Source organism: Castor canadensis, chromosome 6, assembly GCF_047511655.1.
Source record: "Castor canadensis chromosome 6, mCasCan1.hap1v2, whole genome shotgun sequence".
Lineage (NCBI taxonomy): Eukaryota > Metazoa > Chordata > Mammalia > Rodentia > Castoridae > Castor > Castor canadensis.
The window spans coordinates 102,469,168-102,493,828 of record NC_133391.1 but is presented as its reverse complement, the minus strand read 5'-3'; the positions used below and the strand labels follow the sequence as shown (position 1 = coordinate 102,493,828).

At 36.7% G+C, this 24,661-nt stretch overlaps 1 protein-coding gene across 5 annotated transcripts in view; it reads left to right on the top strand.

Moving 5' to 3' along the window:
- Nucleotides 1–24,661, top strand: part of Adgrv1 (adhesion G protein-coupled receptor V1) — a 609,243-nt gene that overhangs the window by 221,350 nt on the left and 363,232 nt on the right. For 4 of the 5 annotated variants that reach the window (XM_074077095.1, XM_074077094.1, XM_074077093.1 and 1 more), the window contains 8 exons: nt 34–507; nt 2,017–2,160; nt 4,167–4,341; nt 7,241–7,376; nt 9,379–10,484; nt 13,544–13,661; nt 14,519–14,690; nt 22,603–22,845. In XM_074077095.1, the coding sequence (XP_073933196.1) occupies nt 34–507; nt 2,017–2,160; nt 4,167–4,341; nt 7,241–7,376; nt 9,379–10,484; nt 13,544–13,661; nt 14,519–14,690; nt 22,603–22,845 (2,568 nt within the window). Of the gene's footprint in view, nt 1–33; nt 508–2,016; nt 2,161–4,166; nt 4,342–7,240; nt 7,377–9,378; nt 10,485–13,543; nt 13,662–14,518; nt 14,691–22,602; nt 22,846–24,661 lie in introns of those variants that run through there. The other variant, XM_074077096.1, reaches the window with a different exon arrangement.

The following is a 24,661-nucleotide window of genomic DNA, read 5'->3' as shown; positions in this document are numbered from 1 at the left end:
TATAATTTTGTTGGATTTTTTGTTTTATTTTAGGTTTACTGGAAATTAAGTAGTGAGTTTGATATCACTGGAGACTTTTTTTCCACAAGTGGATTTTTCACCATGGCCGATGGGGAAAGTGCAGCAAACTTTGATGTTCATTTGCTGCCCGATGATATACCTGAGATAGAGGAAGAGTGTGTGATCCAGCTTGTTTCTGTGGAGGGAGGAGGAGAACTAGATCTGGAAAACTGCACCACGTGGTTCTCTGTGTCTGCAAATGATGACCCACATGGAGTATTTGCCCTGTACTCAGATCACCAGTCCATTCTTATTGGGCAGAACCTTACTAGAGCCGTCCAAATTAATATAACCCGGCTTGCTGGAACATTTGGAGATGTGTCTGTTAGATTTCGAATATCGTCTGATTATAAAGAGCAACCAATTGTAGCTGAGAATGCAGAGAAACAGCTGGTGGTCAGTGACGGTGCTAGATATAAAGTGGACACGGTGCCAATAAAGGATCAGGTTTGTGGCATTTCTTCAATTTCCTGATAGCCATATTGGAATCACCTTTAGACAAAGTTGCAGGGTACATTGTGAACATGGGAGAGAATCACAAGCTCATTAGGAGAGTATATTGTTGAGGGATGGTGAAAAATAGCCTTTTAGGGACACCCATATCAATTCCATGGTAAGTTGTACACTGGGTGCTGCTCTCACAGAGGAATGGTGGTTAGCTAAGACAATAGAGAGCACAGAGGCAAGACTTTTGTTATTTTGTCTGAAGGCATCTTTTCCTTTGCTCCAAACCTGGAAGTGCTAGAAGACTGATGGAAATCAGCCCAGAAGGATTGAGTGAGTAGGGAAGAATCATTGCATGGCTCCTTTCCCACTGTAGACACCCAGCAAAGGATCAAGCCAGAACTATTGTAAGCAGGGGAGCCTTAACTGAATGTGAAGTTAAGGTTATACTTTATGTACAGCTGACATATTATATTCCTAAGACCAACAAAGCTTTGAGATTTACATATCACATTGACACAGGGTAGTGGAAAGAAACCCCACAAAGCACTAACAGGAGAAAAGTGAAGTCGTTTTCTATTTTTTCATGTAAATTTCACATAACGTTAATGACCAATAGAAAATAGGCAACCATTCAGAGTAAGAAACATGACTATTACCTGAATTTGTACTTACTATGAAGCTTTCTGATCTTTTGTGTAGCTAGGTCTTTACTTTTGTATGTACTTAATAAAAAAAGTGAAGGCTTCTCAGTGAGGCATGGGTTTCATAGTCATTCCTATATTCCTGTCGTTCTCTGGGAAACTGACTTAATGTCATGGCCCTGATTTATCAGTTTCCAAATTCTGTATGCTAATATAAAAAATTACCAAGACTGGAGAGTGTAAAGAGTGGGAAAATGAGAACAGTGTGAAATTAACCAGAGTATCATTGTATTAAGTTTCATTTACACATTAGAAGAAAATTTTAAAAATGTAGTGTGCTTAGCTGAGTGTGGTGGTGGTGCATGCCTATAATACCAGCATTTGGGAGGCAAAGGCAGGAAGATTGAGAGTTTGAGACCAGGTCAGGCTACATAGAGAGTTCAAGGCCAGCCTGGGCTATATACTGAGACTGTATCTCAGCAATGCCTCCATGCTTTTTTCCCCAGCTGGCCTGGATCACAGTCTTCCTATTTATGTTTCCCACAGTAGCTAGAATGGCAGGCATGCACTACTGCATCCAGCTTTTTCTGTTGAGATGAGATTTTGTGAACTTTTTGCCTGGACTGACCTAGAATTGCAATCCTCCAGATCCTCCAGATCTCTCCCTCCAAGTAGCTAGGATTACAGGAGGCACCAGGCTTGGTGGATTGTTTTAAAACAAGGGGGGAAGGGTATGTATTGAAAAACCACTGATTACTAAAGATACTTCAGGCAATGAAGTGTTAATGGCTCAGGACATATGTCCCTGCTTTACTCTGAAAATTATTTATTCCTGCTAAAATAAATCATTGATCCTGTTTGTTTATAGGTTTTCCTATCACTGGGCTCTAATTTCACCTTGGAACTGGAGACTGTGATGCTTGTTAATGGACGTTTCTATGGGATGCCAACAATTCTCCAGGAAGCAAAATCTATTGTTCTTCCTGTCCCTGAGAAAGCAGCCAATTCCCAGGTAACTGGCCATGGGTGTCCTTCTCTTAGGGAATTACTAGAAGGCAAGTTTTACAGGAAGGACTAAGTTTTCTAAGAGAATTTCTTAAATACTTCCTTAAATCTAACTAGTCCTTTGAATATCCAAATAGACATAATGGATATATTATATAATAATAATTTATCAATTTTCAACATCATTTAGAAAATACATTTTCTTTTTTGAGTTTTATAAAGTTTTTATCTTATAGAATATGAATGTAAGGTATAGAGTTTTTAAAGTAAAGCACCTAAAGTAAAACTTTTTAGATCTTGATATTAAATACTTAATATTGTGGTATCTGTGATAAATATTTAAAAGTAAAATGAAGCATTAATGAAAATTTCAAACTTTTTCCTTTTGTAAGTGTGTGTTTGTCTTAAACACCCAGGCTTTGGTTTACTATGGCAGATTTGTGCTATCCTAAACAAATGCTGGTGGCCATTCTGTGACATGGCTGCACCTTAATCATTGAGCCCTCTGAGTTCACTGTTAGAAAGATCAATTCCAAGTTACTTCATAAACATAGGGCAGAACAAAGAACAACTAGAGGCCTTTACTTTCCTTCTCGGGGCATTCTGTATGTTCAAGAAAAAGATAGAGCTGTTGGCTCTGATTCTGGACATATGCATATATTTTCGAAGCCATTATGAAATATGATTCCATCCCACTCCTTCACATGGTGCTCCGGCCTGGCCAAGAGGCTGGCATGGAGTCTGTGGAGATGGATGGGCAGGAGTGTGGGCAGATATGGTCTCTGACCATTAAGGAATGCTTGTCAGCTACTCCCTTGTGGGTATCTTCTCCACACAGAATGAATTTGCTCTTTCCCTAAGGTGGAATCCATCAACATTAAAAACAGCTCATGGGAACAGAAATTCTCTTTGAAATTTTGTTTTCTTCTTTTTGTTCATGGTCACTGTAAAAAAAAAAAGATTCCTTTCATTCCAAACCATTTGTTCAGTTATAGTAGTAAAGTATTTCCTATTCCTTATTCATGTCTATTGTCACAACACTGTCTGTATCATCTTAGAGGACAAGATGAGGGCCAGTCATGTCTGTGATGTAGCTCTGAGTTCCTATCAGTATTTGTATGATGTGTGTGTGTGTGTGTGTGTGTACACAGGCATGCATACATGCTGTGGCTAAGGCAGATTCATACCACCTTCTAGCTATATAGCCAGTACAATCTCACTCAGAGCTTTTGATAGCTGCTAAGCAGAAGCCTCACTGTAATAGAGTCTAGACTGGTGTAAAACTGAAGTTGTCATTGTTTTCCCCTCTTCAGCTCCAGAAGCACCCTCCCACAATTTTCTGCAATGATTTTTTTTTCCAATTTAAAAAGAGAAAATATGGGCAGAACAGATCCTGCCCAGGGGGGAGGGTTGGCACCAGTGGGCGGAAGAGGTGGCTGGGAAAGGGAGTAGGAGGGTGAATTAGTGCAAAAAATGTATACACATGGATATACTTGTAATAAAGATACCTGTTGTAACTTTCCATAAATCAGGGGAGGAGGAGACAAAGAGGAGTGATGAAGGATGAACTCAAGTATGGTGTAGTTGATATGTTGTAAGAACCTTTGTAAATGCCACAATGTACCTCTACCCAGCACAACAAAAGAGGCAAACTGAGTTGTCTAAATCCATAGTAAAGCCAGATTCTTGGTTTTATTCTAACCCATTGACCAGAACTTATTTCATCTATAAGTAACACACCCTGGGAAGGGTGCCCTTAAAACAAATTCTTATTTAGTGTTGATGAACAAGATAATTGTTAAAAAAAAAAAACCCTCATGAACACCACAAAAAGATATCATATTGAATCAAAGGACTGAAAACCTTAATAGAAGGTCTAGTTCATGATGCTCAGTTTATAAATGGAAAAATGTGTGTTATTATACCTTAGAAATAAGTCAGATTTCAGTTTTATACAGATCAGGTTATGGAAAAGTCCATGAACAAGTCATATTCAAATGTTGTTTTCTTCAGGTTGGATTTGAATCTACTGCTTTTCAACTCATGGACATTGCTGCAGGCACAAGCCAAGTTGTCATTTCCAGGAGAGGCACATATGGCGCTCTCTTGGTGGCCTGGACTGCTGGTTATGCTCCTGGGTTAGAAATCCCTGAATTCATTGTTGTTGGCAACATGACCCCAATACTGGGTAAGTTGTTGTTCTAGATCAGCCTGTAGAATATGGAGGTGTATAACTGATCATTTTCTTGGGTCATTCTTCCTCTGGACACTAAACTGTTACTTTTTTTCAACAAACAATAGAAATGACCCCTGCAGGTATGGTCTTTAGACTGCTAGTTTCTTAATATAGTGGTCTCGTGCTTAATAAAGTTTTCCTAGACTTAATATAAATGTTCCCATACTTACATGGAGCAGGGTTGTTCAAGCTGCCTGATGAGGAGGAGAGAGACTTTTCTAGTCAAATTTAAAACTTTAGACCTCATGCCCAGATAGTGGTCACTAAGCAGACCACTCTGCCAACACGTTAGGAGTTTGTTGAAAATAGTTCTAAAAATCTTATTTGGCCCATATGATAATAAAAATGACACAGTGTTGTACCCATTTACATATTGACTTGAATATTTCTGAAAGCAGAGCAGCTACTATTTCATATATTTTATTTTTTAAATTATGCATTGGCTTTTCTCAAGGTAATGAGATGTAAGTGTTAGATGGTTTAGCCTCTATCATGTTACAGAGAACTCATTGCAAACTCCTATGATGACAGTTGAAAAGGACTCCACTGGGCTCAGAATATTTGTAGTTCTCCTACTTTATTTATAGTATCCTGTTGGATACAAGGCAAATGCCATTTACCATCAGTCATCTAATGAATCCTGTGTAAGAACTGAGATCTACAGTCTGTCATGGAGCATGGAATGATTTCCATTTTCCCAAGGTCTTAGTAAGCCAAGAAACTGAATAAAAAAGTGAAGTACTTTGGAAGATGAAGGTGAGGACTAGGGACAATAAAAATGACAACTTTGTCATGCCAGCTTCCATGCTAGTAGGAATTCCAGTAAATACAGAATGAATTTGGATGCTTGATTGAGAATTACCATAGCACCAAAATTACCCTGGGTGGTAGTTTCTATAGCCACCCATAGGAAACCCTCATCTAATATGTTAGACACTGTGACTTTTAGTTTTTCGGTGGGGGGGGGCATATTCCCTAAAGATATTTCGTTATCTTTCTGATCTATTTTCTATTCCTTTTTGTCTGTAGTAACTCATTTGTTACTCCACTACCCTTTCTGTCACTTTGAATGATACATGTAACTCCATATAATTTAGATTATTTTTGTATTGCCAATCAATTATGATTTATGCCAAGAAACATTGTTCTTTATGTATGCATATGTGACTTTGGGCTTATATATATAATTAATTTTCAGAAGTTTTACTGAATTTATAATAACTTCATTAAATAAATAGTAAGAGATTTCAAACAGTAGTTTCATATCAAGTAGGTATAATTAGTTTTCTGAGCTTTGATAATACATTTTTAAACATAATAAAATTAAATATCTATAAACTCACTGACAAAATTTACTTTCCACCATATTTGTGACTTTCTTCTGAAATAACCTAAAGTAAAATGCATATATTATAATATTTTACCTCAAATTACTTCAGTACTCTAAAAAAATACTGGGGCCAGAATTTATTTGTTAATTTATTTACTTTGTTTATTTTTCCTTTATTGTTGTGCTAGGTGGGAGTACACTGTGGCATTTACAAAGTATCAAATATATCATACTTGAATTTACCCCTTTACCTCTCTCCTTTATCTTCCCCCTCATTCCTGGAATAGTTTCAACATTGTTTGCATTTACGTTTTTGTGTACATATTTTTTGCATTGTTTTCACCCTTCTACCTACCCCCTTTCCCTGCCACCCCTTCCCCTTCTGGAAAGAACCTGTTCCACCCTCCTGTTCTCTGATTTTGTAGAAGAAAAAAAAGAGAAAAGAAAATTTGACATTTTTTTCTTATTTGAGATAAAGGTAGCTACACAGGGAATTTCCTTGTTGTGTTTCTGTGTATACATGTATTATAACCCCAATTGGTTTATCTCCTTTAATTTTCTTCATTCTATTTTAGTCCCTTAGTCCCTTTCAACCAGTTTAAGATTTCTGTATTCATTCTCGTGTAGAGAGTGTATCAACCATATTCAAGTTCATTTCCTTCCTTTACCCTATCCTCCCATATGTGACTTCCCCTTAGTGTAACCAGTGTTTCATAATATTGCTGCATTTGTATTAGGTCTATATAACACATATAAGAGAGAATATGTGGCTTTTGGCCTTCTCAGTCTGGCTAAGTTCATGTAAGATGATGTTCTCCAGTTCCATGCATTTACCTGTGAATTACAAAATTTCATTCTTCTTTGTGGCCAAGTAAAATTCCATTGTGTATAAATACCACATTTTCTTAAATCCATCTGTCAGTAGTGGGGAATCTTTGCTGCTTCCATAGCTTAGCTATGGTGAATAATTCTGCAATAAACATGTGTGTGCAGGTGCCTTTGTTGCAAATGACTCAGAATCCTTCAGGTATATACCTAGGAGTGGTATTGCTGGATCACATGGCAGATCTATTTTTAGTTTTTTAAGAACCCTTATACTGTTTTCCTTAGTGGTTGTACTAGCTTACATTCCACCAGCAGCATATGAGGGTTCCTTTTCTGCATCTTCTCCAACATTTGTTGTTGTTTGTGTTCTTGATGATAACCATTCTAACAGGAGTAAGATAGAATCTTAATGTGATTTTGATTTGCGTTTCTTTTATGGACAGGGATGGTGGGCATTTTTTTCACATTTTTTTTTTTAGTCATTTGGACTGCTTCTGGGGCCAGAATTTAAAAGAAATCCTAATATCAAATAATTTCTGTAAGTTTATTTACCTTTCCCCATTCATATCATCTTTTTGGGTTATAGTCAAATTTTGGAAAATAAATATTTTTGCTGTGTTATTTAAGAGTCAAATTCCAATTTAGCAACCAAGAAATGACACTCTGCTTTTCTTTTCATTTCATGTTTCCTCTCAGGGAGACTTTCATTTTCCCATGGTGAGCAAAGGAAGCAGGTTTTGCTGCAGACATTTCCCAGCCCTGGTCGCCCAGAGGCCTTTGTCCTTCACTTGTCAGGAGTGCGGAGCAGTGCTCCTGGTGGAGCTCAACTTCGGTACAGCCAATCTAATTCTCAGCCTGGACATTGTCTGAGAAATAATCTGGAATGTATCCATCAGAACAGAAAAAGACACAAGGATCTCTGCCCTTGAAGCAGACTCAAAAGCACTTGTAATGTAGACAACACATAACATGCATGCCTAAGATGCCCAAAGGAAGACCAGCTTTCAGTAGCTCCCCATCCTTTGCTGGCCTTATAGAAGCTCCTCATGACCTCTGCCTTGGGAATGGAGGCCTGGGGTCACAGATTCAGTAATGAAAAGTTCCCTGATTTTAAAGGGAGCTGTCTTCTAGAAGCAGCTGAGAGTACCTAATTTCCCCAAGTCATTAAGAATAAGAATAAGCCATCATAGTAGAATAATAATGTTACTTGTTAGGACTGGTGACTTCTTTTTAGTTCACTTTAATTTTATTTAAGTTTGCTATTTATGTGGAGCCCAGTGTACTTGTAGTTAAAAATGTTCTACTCCAAAAGTAGTTTATTTTTCTCGCATCTGGGTTGGGGTTGACCAGAACATCAGAGGGCAGGCCTGAGAGCCACACTCAAGGACTAGTGTGTGTTCAAGTAAGTCTGCATACATGTTCATGTATGGATGCTATTTATTGGTGGAGTGAAATATGGCTTTAGATTGTACAAATTCCAGTTAAAATAATATTTGCTCAGGGCCAGAGTCGTGGTTCAAATGGTAGAGCTCTTGCCTAACAAGTGCAAAGCTCTGAGTTCAAGCCCTAGTACTTCTGGTAAAATAGTATTTGTCTAAAGAACATATTTCAGGACTAAAATTCAGATGCCTTTAACAACAATAATTGCTAACAGTTTTACAGTGCTTACCCTAAACCAGACGCTGCTTGAACTCTCTCTCTCACTCCCCCTCCCCAACAGAAACTGTATGAAGTAATTAATACGATTTGTCTCATTTTAGAGATGAAGAAAGTGAGTTATAGGTAGATTATATTGTAAGCACAGCAATGCACACCTGGTAAGTCTTAGGGCAATGATTTGAACTCTGGTTCTCTGGCAACTGTCTTAAGCTCTTAACACTATTTTATGTGCTGAGTTATATGTGCTTCATGATAGAGAGTGATGGGACGTGGCGTATCCTCCCTAAAGTACATTTTTACAAATTTATGTTTATATATAAATATGTTTGTATATGAACTGTGTTAGCTAAAGAAAATATATTGGTGATCAGAATTGCTGACTGCTGGAGGAAGCAAGATCTTTGCTTCCAGTTCCAGTAAATATTCCTATTTGATAGGTATAAGAAAGTTGGCTGATGTCCGGAGCATTGTAGAGGTTTTGGTTCTCTTGTACTGATGCTAGGAGAGAGCCTGATGTTTTATATCTCTCAGATAGCTGCTCCAGGATGATGGAGAAACGAAGACATTTAGGTCCTTCCTACCCCTGCTCATATATTTCTTGTGCTTTTTTTTTTTTTTACACTGACCATATCATTTTATTTATTTATTTATTTATTTATTTATTTATTTATTTATTTTTGCAGTACTGGGGATTGAACCCAGGGCATTGTGCATGCTAGGCAAACACCTAACCACTGAGCTACATCCCCAGCCCATGCATTGTTTAATTATTTTTTAATTTTATTTTATCATTTTTACAATTACTTACATGTGTATACATTATTTGGGCCACCTTTTCCCTGCTGCTAAGCAATAGAGTTTTAGGGAAGTTGAAATATTATTAATAAATTAATTTTATTAATTTTTTATATATTTTTAAATTTTCTCATCTAAGTATTAACTACTTCATACAGTTTCTATTGGGAGGGAGTGAGAGAGAGAGCTTAAAGCAATGCCTGGTTTAGGGTAAGCACTGTAAATAAATAATAATATTTATTAATATTATTAATAAATTAATAAATAAAAGTAAAAAATAAAAAGCACTTTATTTTTAAGATGCTTTCTTCATGACCAGCATCTGAAATATTCAAAGAAGAATTTCTCCAGCCATTTCTCATGGTTTATTTTTTTTCCAGATCAGGTTTCACTACTGCTGAAATTGAACCAATGGGAGTGTTCCAGTTTTCCCCCAGTTCAAGAGCTGTCACAGTGTCAGAGGATGCACAGATGATCAGGTTACATGTGCAAAGACTGTTTGGTTTCCACAGCGATCTTATCAAAGTTTCCTATGAGACAACTGCAGGAAGTGCCAAACCATTGGAAGACTTTGAGCCCGTTCAAAATGGGGAAGTGTTTTTTCAAAAATTCCAAGCCGAGGTTGATTTAGAAATAACCATTATTAATGATCAGATTCCTGAGAAAGAAGAAATTTTTTACATTAATCTCACTTCCGTAGAAATTAGGGGACTACGGAAGTTTGATGCTAATTGGGGACCACGCCTGAATCTAGATTTCAGTGTTGCAGTGATCACAATATTGGATAATGATGAAGTGGAGGGAACAGATGTTTCTGTTCCCATGACAGCAGTGTCTGTAGCAGTTGGCACCACTCTGGTTGCTGTAGAAACTGGCTCTACCACATATCCTGGCACAAGCAGGGTAACGGCCATTCCACAGACCAGTGAGATCATCACCCTTGTTACTGAAGCAACTGGTGTATCTGCCACCTCCGGGGAACTTGTCATCCTTCATGGTACATCCACTATTCTTGAGAAGCCTGATGTGGCCAGTGGAACTGCCGAAGTTTCCATCCATGGAACATTTAGTCTCAGTCCCCCAGTTGTTTATGTGGAAGAGGAAATGAAGAATGGCTCATTCAGTACTGTAGAAATTCTTATCCAAAGGACTGGTGGGTTTACTGGTGATGTCAGCATAACAGTTAAAACTTTTGGTGAAAGATGTGCTCAGAAGGACCCATCTGTGTGGCCCTTTCAGGATATCTATGGAGTCCCCAATCGAATGTGGGCAGTTGAAGGAGAAGACTTTGAAGAACAAACACTTATCCTTACATTTCTAGATGGAGAAAGAGAACGTAAAGTATCTGTTCTGATTCTGGATGATGATGAGCCTGAGGGGCAGGAATTCTTCTATGTGTTTCTCACAGACCCTCAAGGGGGAGCACAGATTGTGAGGGGAAAGGGGAATGCTGGATTTGCAGCTTTTGCCACGGTTATTATTGCAGGTAATCTTTGGTTGATGAAGATAAAATGCATACTCTTGTTGTTCAGAATTTGTAATAAGATCAGTCTATCCTGAATTTAAGAAGGTGAGTTATTTAAATCATTCATAGTAATTCATTAGAACATTTATTTCCCAAAGCATGGACCTATGATGTGAATTCATGTTGCTGTTCTCAAGTGCCAGGATACAATTTAATGGATTGCAATGTCACTTAGATCCAAGCCATATACACAGTCTATAAATCTACATTTTCACAATATAGGGACAATATTTAAGTCCATGTTCTTCTAGAAGATCAAACATTTGACTGATTGCCTATCCTGTTTTGAAGCTTCAGTCTAAATTTACCAACAATTTCAGTAATCCGTACTAAAGTCAAAGATCTCAATGTCAAGAAATTCTTTGTATTTGTTATGAAATAGACTAAAACTTTTATCTTTTATTATGTTTCTGATCCAAAGCTGTTGATGTAGTCATTGTACTAGTGGGTATAGATATACATATTTTACAATAGCTTAAAATTTTAACTATTTCTTGAATTTCTCCTGTACTTTATATAATCTATATAACTTTGATTTATAAATACAATGTGGAATCATCAAATCAAGCTAGTTATCATATTCATCATCTTAAATACTTAACATTTTTTGAAACTTACTTTCTTAGCAGTCTTGACGTACTCTGTATTAAGTAACTACTCACCATGCTGTGCAAGTCTCAAAACATACTTTTAGCATTTTTTGCTTCCTAGAGTTTTCATTTTATTTTAGCTAAAATTCAACTATCATTTTGCAACTGTTTAACTTCTTTTCATATCTAGTGTTTCTCATTTATGTTACCCTACAAATTTTTACCAATTAGAATTAATACCACTTATTTCTATTCCAACAGTTTATTGAGAGTATTGTAAATTTGAATTTGGTTCTGCAAGTTATTTACATTGGCTTAATATCATCTACACACTTCTAATAAAATTAGTTTAGCAGTCAACATCCTCCTCCCCATTTTATGACAGGTATTTGATTATAGTCATTCAGTATAACTAGGACTGACAGTCAAATATATAGTAGCTGGTTTGGAACAGGGAAAGCCAATAAAATGTTTTCTGGAGGCTCCTTGCTGTTGTAAACAGTATCCCATTAGTTACTGAATAATGGAGAGATCTTGTATCCTTGTTAGGAAGATGGCAGAGAGTTCTTTGGGAGCTCAGGATGTCAGCTATTTCCCAGTAGAAATGAAAATGCTTCCGTATTTATCAGGCAGTATGACTTACTAATGCTACTCATATACGAGCTCTGAGCCTAACTTACCGGGCACAGAATTGAGCACTGTGGGAAAAATTTGCCACTCAGGTGAACAATGTGAGATGCTCTTAACATTTTCCTTACATAAGGTACACTAATGACACATATTTATGGAAAATGATTGACTCCTGTATTGGATTTTTTGTCATCTGGAAAAATATATGAGGGAGGTAACCTAAAAAAGGAAGGATTTATTTTGACTTATGACTTTGAAGATGTTAGTTTATCATGGGTGGAGGTAAAGAATGGGGAAACAGAGCAGTTCACATCATGGTGGCCAGGAAGCAGAGAGAGGGGAACACAGAAGGGACCAGGGCAAGATATAGCCTGCAAGGACATGCCCTCAGTGACCCTCTTCCCCCAAGTGGTCCCCACCTCCTACTTTTCACTGCCTTCCAATAATGCCATTATATTAAGACTCTATGAAAGATTAATCCATTCATCAGGTCAGAGCTCTCATTATCTGATAGTCTCTGTAAACACCATCACAGACACACCCAGGTGTGCTTTGCTAATTGTCTGGAAACTTCTAAATCTAATCAAATTGACAGTCAAAATAAAGATCTTAACTCTTCACCATATCTCTTAATATCACAGGGTACAGTGCACTGACCATACCACCAGTCACATTCGAACGGTCATATTATCCTGAGTTCCTTTACCTGCAAATGTTCATCTTTCCACCACTTGGCTCTTTCTTTTTCTTAGTAATATTTTGACATTTGACTGAGACAAAACACACATGAGGCACTAGGACAAATCTAGTCCATCATGGTCATGCTTATAATACTTGGGGTCCACATTTACTTATACTTCAGACCTGGGAAATAGACCAGAAACTGGTGACCACTATCTCTTCCCACATCAGGGCAGTTAAGTATTTTTTTTTCTGTTCCCTTAACCTGACCTACTCTTTAACTTCTGAAGTTCTGTCTTCTTGAAATCTTGGAAATCAGGTTTCTGAGTAATGGATACAAGCATTTTTAAAAGCTGGTTGCTTTAGAATCATTCCTTCTAGGATCACTTTGTAAAACTGGCCTTTGGGAAAGAGAAAAGAGTAGATACTGTATACTGGCATTAGTCTTGTCCAGGAAGTTCCCTTGGGTACTGAACAGGATTTGAGGTGACTGTCTCAGTGCAGTCCAGACCTCAGGTTTGATCTGGTTTAATACATTTTAGTGTGATGTTTCCTATAACCTCAAGTGTTGCTCAGAGTAGATTCTGACACTCAGAGATGCCCAGGAGTCTCTTAATTTTGCTCTGGAGCAAGCATCTGAATGTATAACATAAACTATCTTTTGGTCAGATCACTTATTAGGAAAGTGAGTAAGTTAAATAGAGTTCACTTATTCATTGATTTTTTTATTAAATGCTTACTATAAACTGTCTTCTGCTGGAGACACAGCAGTAAATAAAACACTCCTGTACTGGTAGAATTTTCATTCTGTGGGGAAACACAGACTTTAAAAAGTGAACACATAAAATGTAAAGCATGGTCCTCAGAGCGAGATGAGTATATGTGTGTCAGGTAGGGGTAGGATATGATGTTTTTCTCTCCTGGTCTTTTGTTCCCAAGCTCTGAACCACTTTGATATAATTTTTGGGTCTATTTTTAGTGGAAATCTATTAAAATTGTAGCTCCCACTCCCCACTTGTGAATGTCTCACTTTTATACTTTCTGAGCTGGCAAGGTTACTGAAGCATCGGAGATCCTGTAAATTCTTAAATTTATTACAGCCTCCATTTTCCTTTTCAGGGAGTGATCTTCACAATGGCATCCTAGGCTTCAGTGAGGAGTCCCAGAGTGGACTGGAACTAGGGGAAGAAACTGGTACAAGAAGACTGCATCTTACTGTCACAAGGCAGCCAAACAGGTGTGTGTGTCTTGTAAGATGTAACATCCTGGTATCCAGACAACATTTAAGTGGATTTCTCACAACAGTGAAGGCAGGATGAAGTGTAGGTAGAAGATAACATAGAATTTGGTGGGTCAGTGTTGAGATGCTCTTGCACTTGATCTGTGATTTAATACATTTGGTTTATAATCCTAACGTAGGACTGCTTTGAGTGTTTTGTGTTTCATAAAGTACCATTGACATGTCAGGTTATGTAGGCCATCACCTCATATTTACTACTCTGTGATAACTTGGCACACATAACAATTATACCATGAGGGAGACTTGGAGTGCCAAAATTTCCCTTGTAACCCCATGCCATAGAGTAACATCTTTGACTGCTCATCCAACTCTGTGTGTGTATGTGTAATTGCATATACACATGAGATATCTTGCATTGTCCATTTGGGGCCTGTTCTGTGGAAATTTAGGTCATCTTTTGCTCTCTATTTTTACAAAAACCATTTTTACAAAGAGTACTATTCAGAAAAATTTTTGTTAAAATACAATTGAAGTAAGGGGTTCGCTATAATTTTTACTTTACATTTCTGATACATTATAGGCAGGAAATATTTTTTCACATCCCTGATGCAGAGTCATTCAGCAAATGGCCCTTCATTTCTAAATAGAATGTAGTCAGAGAATACTGTGTGCCTCTGAGTCTTAATTTTCTTAACTGTTTTGAAGAGAATTGATCATTTTCAGCGTTGTTAATCACAGAGTAAGTGCTGTCCTGTGTGTGAAGATGTATGATTTGGCACCGTGACGGTACACTCTCTTAGACACTGTATATCATACTTTGTCACTGCATTCACATGGGTTTACTCTGTTGACAGGGCCTTTCAAGATGTCCAGGTCTCATGGCGAGTTACATTTAACAAAACAGCCCCTGTTCTCCAGAAAGAAGAGGTAAACCTAATGGATGAACTTCTGTCTGTGTCAGGGATCACGACTTGTGCAGTTGGCCAAACACAATGCCTTATCACCCTTGAACTCAAACCAGAGAAGGTGAGAAATGATGAGGCGTGAAGCTGTCAGCTTCCAATTATGTTTCTTTGTCATTGTTTTAAAGCCATTTTACTGAAGTTACGCATTGCTTGTGTGGAAATTATTCCCTATTATATCTAAATCTCTTTGTGGGGCCACAGACTTTAGATGTAGAATATATCACATTATGAACTTTTAAAAAGAGCCTACCAGTTTCTTCCTTTTTTGTTTCTTGCCATTTCAAGATTGCTCCTGGGCCAGCTATGTATTGTCTGAATGATCCTTTGAGTCATTTTCAAATAGATAAGTATGGCTGATTACTCTGAATCTCTAGTGTTTTGCTTTTATCATATCCATTAATCATTTAATTTATTCATCGATGAAATATATTTCATTCTCCTTTCATATATACTCAGGGAGTACAGTTTTGATATTCAGAGTCTGAGCCTGATGAGCCTTTGGATAAGTGTCTGTTGCTTCACATGGCACTAGGAGACAAGCATCCCCCACAGAATCTACATCGTTCACATGATGGTGGTCACTGATGACTTAGCAGAGGTTTCTAGGGGGATTTAGTAATCATATGTAGCTTTTCCTCCAGTGATTATTATGTGATACTTCAATACTTCAATGCTAAAGGAATACTAAGTAGCATTTGTCCTTTGTCTAATGCTTATTTAGTAAACCTAAATATCTAGTACAAAAACTAGCCATCCAATGGTGAATGTTCAAAGTATAATGACTTTTTTGTACACATCATACACTTTAGACAACAGAGAAAGCACGCACAAATATATTTACTTCAAAACTCTTAACTATACCTAAACCTACTTAAAAATAACAATGTTGTAGGTTTGATTTCTTTTGCTTTTCTTGTTTTTACACCTTTTGAGAATTAGTATAAAGTTATCTTAATCTTTTCCAAGTCTATATTAATGAATATTTTATGTCTTTTAGGGATTTTAATAATTATATTCATTCCAAAAGAGAAAGTTATCTCTGGTCACTGAAAGGTACATCCCATGGGTATCACTACTTTGTTCTTAGTTGGGGCTGTAAGAGCTAGTTCTTATCTAAGCTGTTTCAAGGGAGAAGTGCTGCTCAGCTGATTAGAATTCATTTATGACTTCACTGGTTACACTAACATATATATATATATTTTAAATTCTAGACTTTCAGGTTTATTTTTTCAATATTATGGTTTTTCTCCCAGAAAGATTTGTTCTTTAAATTTTGCAGTGCCAAGCGAGGCGTGGGTGGCTCATGCCTATAATTCTAGCTACTTGGGAGGCTGAGATTGGGAGGATCATGGTTTGAAGCCAGCCCCAGGGCAAATAGTTTACAAGAGGCCATCTCCAAAGTAACCAAAGCAAAAGTGGACTATTGGCTTAGGCAGTAGAGCACCTGCTTTGCAAGTGTGAAGCCCTGAGTTGCAACCCAGTTCCACCCAAAAGAAGAAAAAATTGCAGTGCCAGTTATACATTTACCTGTTTCCCTCTCACCATTGAACATTAGGCTGCTCCATGAGCACTACTGGAAGTATGTGCCTACCTTGTTAATATCTTGTTGACCAAGGAGGTCAACCTACAGACTTCATCTTGTAAGAGATGAGACAAGTCTGTACTTCTTTAATTCATTTGTTCTGTCACATTGGGAAAGACACAACTCCTGTTCCTGTTTCTGCTTCATTTGTATGTTTTTCATGGGTGCTAACCATTCCTTCCTATTCTTGGTACAATTATTACTTTCACTGGAAATAATTGACATATTCAGAATTCTTTTTATTAACCTCTTCCTATTTAGAGAAAAATGTCCATTGTTGCTTAATAAATGAAAACATGATTAATAGAAGACCTAGATGTCATGATATGTTAACATTCTCCTACACATTAAAATGTGTACACACTATTCTGTTCACCCATATTATAAAACAACTATTTTATACTGCCATAACATTTCTCTGTTCAGTATTATAGATTCACATTTAACTCATTTTAATTACTTATTAAATGATTTGCTTTTGGGTGCTCAAATAGTCATCTCATGGCCTCTGAATATCTCATTCAGCTGATCCTTTGTCTTTTCACTATTACTTTTAAATTTTCTGGATACATATTTGCCTCATAGCACATATGTTCCAGAGCCATCCTGAGTTTTCCTAATCTGAGACATCCAATCAATTGCCATCTGGCTAATTTCTTTAATCAGAAGCATTTTAGAGATCAAAATGTACTAGAGCTGTGAATGACAGACGATAATAGGTAAATGTGCTGCTTTGAGGTCATCTTGGAAATGTTAAAGCAGAAAATAATTTTTTTAGTCTTGAATACTCATTGATTTTTTTTCTAGTTTACCATATCATATTATTGTATTTTACTTTTCTTGAGTGTCAGCTACTAACACTGTCTATCACACTGACAATAAGAAGCTGAATTTTCAATATATAAAACATGTAATTCTATTTTTCTATGTAAAAATCCTGTGCCTGCCTTCTAAATATTTTTATGCTTTTCTCAATCTCTATAGCTCCATATTTCCTAGGTATAGCTCTCCCTTAGTTGTTAATCAAAATACCACTTCCTCCATGATGCTTGCCATGAAATCTCCAGTTAGAATTCTTCTCCAACTTTACAAGACCCTGTCAGTACCTTTTAGTTATACACAATGTTACAACTTATCGTATGTATGTTATTTTGGCTATTCACTATTTGTCTTTACCTTCTTGAAATTTAGAGCATGGTTTTATTCATTCCTACATCCCTCCCACCATTCCCCATAAATATATGTTGCACACATGAATTACTGAAAATTACTGTGAAGGACAATTTCTCTCAAATAGGATTTTTGGTGAATTTGAATCCTAGAACTATCTCAGTATAGTTAAAACTTCTGTCAGTAAAATGCGTGTTAACCTTACAATTGTAAGAAAAATCTTTTGGGATCAAATGAGTGTTATTGGGATAAATATCTGTATTAGTCTTTATCAATTTCATTGTGAAATAAGACTTATTTGTATTTAGAGATGAAAACAGTTTTCACAGAGTAGAAATACCTGGTTTGTGACAGTGGCCAAATAAAGTAGCTAGAGATCTTAAAAGGTAGAACTAAGCTGTGCTTTATTACAATTTTAAGGGAATGCTACCTGCAGGAGAGAGAAAGGAGTGGGTATGGGGAACCAAGCAGAAGTGGTCTTGAAAAAGCTAAAAAGGAAGATAAGAACAGTAGAGTACCATGGGTTTAAGAAGACACTCTCTCTTCGAGCTTGCCCTCCCTGCAGGAGAATACCAAGGGAATTCCTACATACTAAAGATACATAATTAAGGGGTAAGCAATGTGGTAGGTGTGGTACATAGGATGCTACCTTTATATATCTTTTCCCTAACTATAGAAATGAACATGAACCCATGTTAGTAGTTTCAGTTAGGTAAGAGAAAGAATTTAGTCTCACTTCTTTTTCCTATTGTAATGTTTAAATCATGGAGTTAGTTTTCTTCTGCATCCCGAGAAGCAGCTAATTTTCAAGATATTTTGCCCTAATTAACTTTCCAGCTGTTCAAAGGCAAATTATAGGCATGGGTGACATATATTTTTATTTTAGTAAGAAGAATTTTTTTTTAAAAAATGAAAGGAAGATTATATTTTTATGAAAACAATTAAAATACTATAAATTTCTAATATGCATTTAAAAATATTGTTGTGCTAAGTGGGAATACGTTATAGCATTTACAGATGTTCTTACAATATATCAAATATATCATAATTGAATTCACCCCCTCCATCATTCTTCTTTATCTCCCTTCCTCCCATTCCTGGAATAGTGTCAACCAATAAGTATCATTTTTCTATTTACATACATGTGTACACAGTATTTGTGCTACATTCACTGTCTACACCCTTTCCCCACCTTCTCCCCACTCCCTCCAATACCATTCCTTTCAGACAGAACCTGTTTTGACCTCCTGTTCTCCGATTTTGAAAAAGAAAAAAACCCGACATTTTTGTTTGTTTAACAGAGCTATATAGGGAGTTTTCTTGTGACATTTCCATGTATATATGTATTATAACCAGAATTGGTTCATCTCTTCTATTTTTCTTCTTTCTACCATAGACCTCTTCTTATGGTGATTTCAACAGGCTTAAAAGTTGTATATTCATTCTTGTTATAGAGAGTACATCAACCATATTCACCTTCTTAACTTCCTTCTTTTACCCTCCCCCTCTTGTATGTGATCTCCCCTTAGTGTGACCTGTTTTTCATAATATTGTATTAAGTCTATATTCCACATCTGAGAGAAAACAAGTGACTTTTGGCTTTCTGAACCTGGCTAAATTTACTTACTGATGTTCTCTAGTCCCATCCATTTACTGGCAAACAACAAAATTTCATTCTTCCTTGTGGCTGAGTAAAATTCCACTCTATATAAATACCACAGTTTCTTAATCCATTCATCAGTAGTGAGGCATCTTGGCTGTTTCCATAGCCTAGCTGTTGTGAATAATGCTGCAATAAACAATAAACATGAGTGTGCAGGTTCCTTTATTGTAACCTGACTTGCATTCCTTCAGGTACATCCCTAGGAGCGGAATTGCTGTATCATATGGCAGTTCTAGTTTTAGTGGTTTTTTTTTTTTCAGTACTTGGATCTGAACTCACAGTCTTACCTTGAGCCACTCCACCAGCCCTTTTTTTGTAAAGGGTTTTTTTAAGAGAGGGTCTCACAAACTATTTGCCCAGGCTGGCTTCAAACTGCAATCCTCCTGATCTCTGCCTCCTGAGTATCTAGGATTATAGGCATGAGCCACCAGCTACTGGCCCTATTTTTAGTTTTTGAGGAGCCTCCAGACTGTTTTCCATAGTGGTTGTACTAAGTTACATTTCTACCAGCAGTGTATGAGGGTTCCTTTTTCTCCACATCTTCGCCAGTATTCGTTGTTGTTTATGTTCTTGATGGTAGCCATTCTAACAGGAGTGAGGTGGAATCAGTGTGGTTTTAATTTGCATTTCCTTATGGTCAGGGATGGTGAGCATTTCTTCATGTGTTTTTTAGCCATTTGCACTTCTTCCTTTGAAAAACCTCTGTTCAGTTGTTTTGCACATTGCTTCACTGGGTCATTGATTTTTTTGGTAATTTAGTTTTTTGAGCTTCCGGTATCTGATATGCACTTTTATACATCACATTTTATGATTTGAAGTGGACCTATAACTTATTGAATTCGAGGTTCTCATGTATCTTATAAACTAATACCTAGCAACATAAACAAGGCAAGTTCTGCATCCATATTCTTCTGTAGTTGGCTTTGAGAGACAACTTGGGTGTTCTAGTGAAGCAAGGCAGTTATTCCTAAGCTTTTGACATAAGACTCATCTTCATTTTTTGTTAAAGGAAGAACTTCACTTATACAGAACTTATTCTGGGAATCCATATGGTGGTTAAGCATATGGGCTGTGATGACAGAAGACTTTGGTTTACATCTTAGCTCTTCCTCTAATTAGCTGTATGATGTTGAACAAGTTGTTTAGCTTTCCTTGGCCTCCCAAGTTTAAAGGGGTTAATAAAAGGGTTATTAGGTAGATTATATGAGATAATGAATGAGTAGTTATTAGCACAGTTCTTGGCAAGGAACTGACCCTACATAAGAGATGATTGATATTGCTGTTATTCAGAATAGATGGGATTAGAGCCTGAGGGAATCCAGTGGATTGTTTAACACCTACAAAACAATAGTGGTAGGGTTTACAGGTATTGCAAACTTTGCAAACTCATCTGCAGAATTATATCACTAATTAATGATGATTTCTCCTCACCTCAATCCAGTCTTCTTACCCTTAAATTTAAGGTGTTTTTTACTCTTTATCATATCTCTAATTATCATGTGCACAGTTATTCAGTTATTTCCTTTTCACATTGTAAAGAATTTAAGTAACTTGCCCAGTCAATTACTGTGACAAGATTAGAACCTACCTGTTGAATTTCTGTTCATGTGCTTTATCCCTGTTCATTATCTAATGGTTCTATATTAGCAAAATGTATAAGGTAACAATTAACTTAGGAGACCTTCTCCTTGCCCATGAAATCCATTTAAACTAAGCAGAATTTAGACATTTGTGCAAATGTTTAAAAAATGTTTAGGTAAGATATTATTTCATTGTTACTGTTCTTCTTCTGAGCAATTTCAAGCCCAGGAAAAATCACTTTACATTAGCAAAAGATCACCCTGGAGTGGATCTGACCTAAGTAGGAGAGGCAATTACATATGGTCACTTGGGAGGCCTCCAATTATGTATAGGAGTCTAGAAAGGTTCAGATATGACCTGTGAATCTTGGTTTACCAGTAGACTTCAGGAATATCATTTGAGTAGAGTATTTCTTTGTCTGACTGGAAGACTCCTTTTATCTCTGGTCTAGTCATGTGTAGGCACCCATCTATACACTATTCAATTTTAGATGGTTCTTTACTACTTAGATTGTAATATATTCTTTTGACTGTAAGTGGTTGAAAGTAATGTCTTCATCATCATCACAATGAAAAGGAATATTTTAGTGGAAAATAAAGATGAGTCTTTATTGGAATGTAACATGTTGACAATTTCAGTTAAAAGAAACTATTATGAATTCAGGCTCACTTGGACAGTAGGGAGTAATAGCTCTTGAATATAGTTACCCATACTTTCCTAGTGCTTTAGTGTATTGGATTTGCCAAATATAGTTTCTCAAAAATGGGGAGAGTACAGTTATTTCCTTATTTCAATATTTACTGACAGTGGATCAGCAAAAGTGAAGAATGATGTGTGCCATAGGAAAGCTAAAGACATTTCTTCAAACAGCACAATGAGATTGAGTGTTTATTGTATGACTAAGATGCAACTTATTTTTGGATAATACTGAAAGGTTTTTTGATTATCATTCAAATGATCACAAAACAGATGATGAATAAGGCTCTTGCTGTTAGATAAAAATGATGCCTCCTATCATACCATGACACATGCAGTTGAAAACACATCAGTTTAGCTTCCTTGTGTTATGCTGGAAAGCTAACAATACTACTAAGATTTTTAGGTTTTATTGTGTAAGAGTGAATCATTCGCAAAAACAGGTGATTGGCAATGTGTTGTAACATTGAATCTGGGCTCTAGAAAATAAATTATTTGAGCCTGTTGAGAAAGGATGAAGGTGGAACATAAGCAAACCATAACTCACTACAGTGAATTTAGACTGATTTGATTTTGAATCTTGTGAAATTTGGAAACTGTAAGAAATTACAGACTTGACTGTTACCAATATGTGGTCATACTTATTTAAAAGTCTTTAAAAATAAAAGATACAAAAGTAAAATCTTACAAAGTTAAAACCTTTTTTTCTTCCCTAGCCCCAGTGTCATTCAAGTCCACACCCTGCCCTGGCTTCCACCTGACCCCTCCCCTGAGGCCGCTGTGGTCATGTGTGGCATTTTGTTTTGTTTTGTTTTTTAACTCTTACATAAATATTCATAAATATCTACAATACATAGTAAATGTTATATCATTTTTAATTTATACTTAGGCTATTATGCCATATACATCTTTATGAAATTTGATATTTTCACTCACTACCATGTTTTGAGATCACTTATGTTGGAAAGTATTGAACAAATACATTCTTTTCACTGTTTTTAACTACTTTATGCTATTCTGTTGTATGAGTACATTTTATTTATCCATTTGCTTGTTGAATATACTTAGGTTGTCTCTGGGTATTGAACTTCCAGTAAGAAGCTCACATAAAGTAAATGTATGTTTAGAGAAAATGCAAAATATTCATGGTAATCTAGCATAAAATTTAATTCTGTAACTATACAAAATATATCCCTACGTCTGTATTCATTTCTATTATGATGTGTATGAGTTATTCCACTTCATATTAGTAATGGTTATATATCTTTCTTGCAATGGCAGATACCTCAAGTTGAAGTGCATTTTTTTGTGGAGCTCTATGAAGTAACTGCTGGAGCAGCAATAAATAACAGTGCCAGATTTGCTCAGGTTAAAGTTTTACAGAATGATGGGCCCCGAAGCCTCATGTATTTTTCTGTGGGTTCTCGGCTTGCAGTGGTTCATAAGAAGGCCACTTTGATCAGTTTGCAGGTGGCCAGAGATTCCACCACAGGAGCCATGATGTCTGTTAACTTTTGTACCCAGGTAAGCATGGAACATACAATCATACACATTAAGGTTTTCTCCTTTCACCATAGCAAGTATAATGAAACAGAATAATCGATGCATTATTTTCTGAGGATTTCATCATAACTCACTTTATTGGTTGTAATAAACTTTATCCTTGTAACAGGTCATATTTTTCCTCTCATCAGCAACAGATTATGTTTTAAAATAATAAACATTTCTGATTTCCTTTGTTTTGACAGAACTGACTATACAACGCAAAGTATCTTACATAAATCTATTCTGCTAAATCTCTGGAGGGTTAAAATTTCTTCACGATGTAACTAATATAAGACCTACAGCAAAAAATAAGAGTCCTCTAACGGAAACAAAATAAGGGTCTTCTTATGGGTTATGTCTGAACTAGGTGAAGTTTCCTTCCTCAGAACCTCAGATACTAACAGCTCTTTAGGTTCCTTCCAATCTACATGTTTATGAGGCCCCAGGGCCATGTTTTCATCTCCATCCTATTAAGCGATGTCAGGTGAAAGACATGGAGCAGGTGGGTGTCTGGAAGCTCACAGAAGCAGTGCTGCACAACACTGAGTAACCAGATTCTTGGCACAAACAACACCATATATCTTTCAGCTGTAAGTTTTATGCTATTACAGCAGCAAAACTCTAATATAATAAAACAAAAATGTGTCATCTGCTGTGCTTGATGTGTGACAGTGAGGCTTATAGCTAGCCCACTTTAACAGCTCAATCTTCCTTTGACTTTTATAGCTGCAGGAAACCTACAATTTGACAATTACCATCTCAACAGTGCTTTCATTTACTGTGTTTTAATATTCCAATCCTGGTGACTCTAGGCCTCAAGGTTACAAAATTTTATGAAAAGTTCCATGTAGGACTGGCAGAGTGGTTCAAGTAGAGTGCCTCCCTAGGTAGTGTGAGGCCTTGAGTTCAAACCCTAGTGCCACTCAAAGCAAGCAAACAAACAAAAAAAGATATACCATAAAAAGTTCTGTGTAGTACATGCTTAACTGTATCACTACTGGTTTGTCCAAACAAGTAGACCATTCTGTACATAAAACTCAACACATGCATGGCCGGTGTGTTGTGGTCACAAATGGGAGGCTAGGTCTAGAACTGTTGATAGTGAGCTGTCCTGGAAACCACACCCTAATATTCTAAGTAATAAACATACTACCCTGCAATTATAGACTTATTAAAAAATATTCAAGGCAGTGCTGTAATATCATTGCCCTTTTGAAAACTCAATGGAAATGAAGAATGGAATCAGGAATTGTACTATAAATAGAGGACTTCTGTTTCTGGGGAGATATCAATATCATGGATGTGCCTTTCCCTACTGAGTATAACTAAAGACCCAGGACATTACATGCAAAACAGCACCACAAAACTGAAAACTGGAGAGGAGAAAGCAGACTGCCTAGGAATATGGGCAACACAGGAGTAATACAGTAATGAATTCCCAGCATTTTCTTTTTGCCTCATATTTCAGATTTGAGCTGCAGAAATTGGCATAAAGAATCACTAATGAGAGAGGATTAAGAAAAAGCACCTCCCCCCACAAGTCTGCTCAATAACCATAAAAAAAGAAGGAAAGGTAGAAAACTTTTAAGTAAAAATGGTTTGTACCCCAACCAAACACCCTAGAAAGCCCTGGCCTCACCTATCCACAGTAGCAAAAACTGAATGTGGAGTCTGTATTTATAGCTTTGCCAGAAGCCTCAGTCTCTCTGCTGGCAGAGTGCCAGAGGACCTTAATGGAGAGTCAGGGCTTTCCCCACTATCTGAGGGTAAAAATGGGAGGCCATAGTTATGTGCT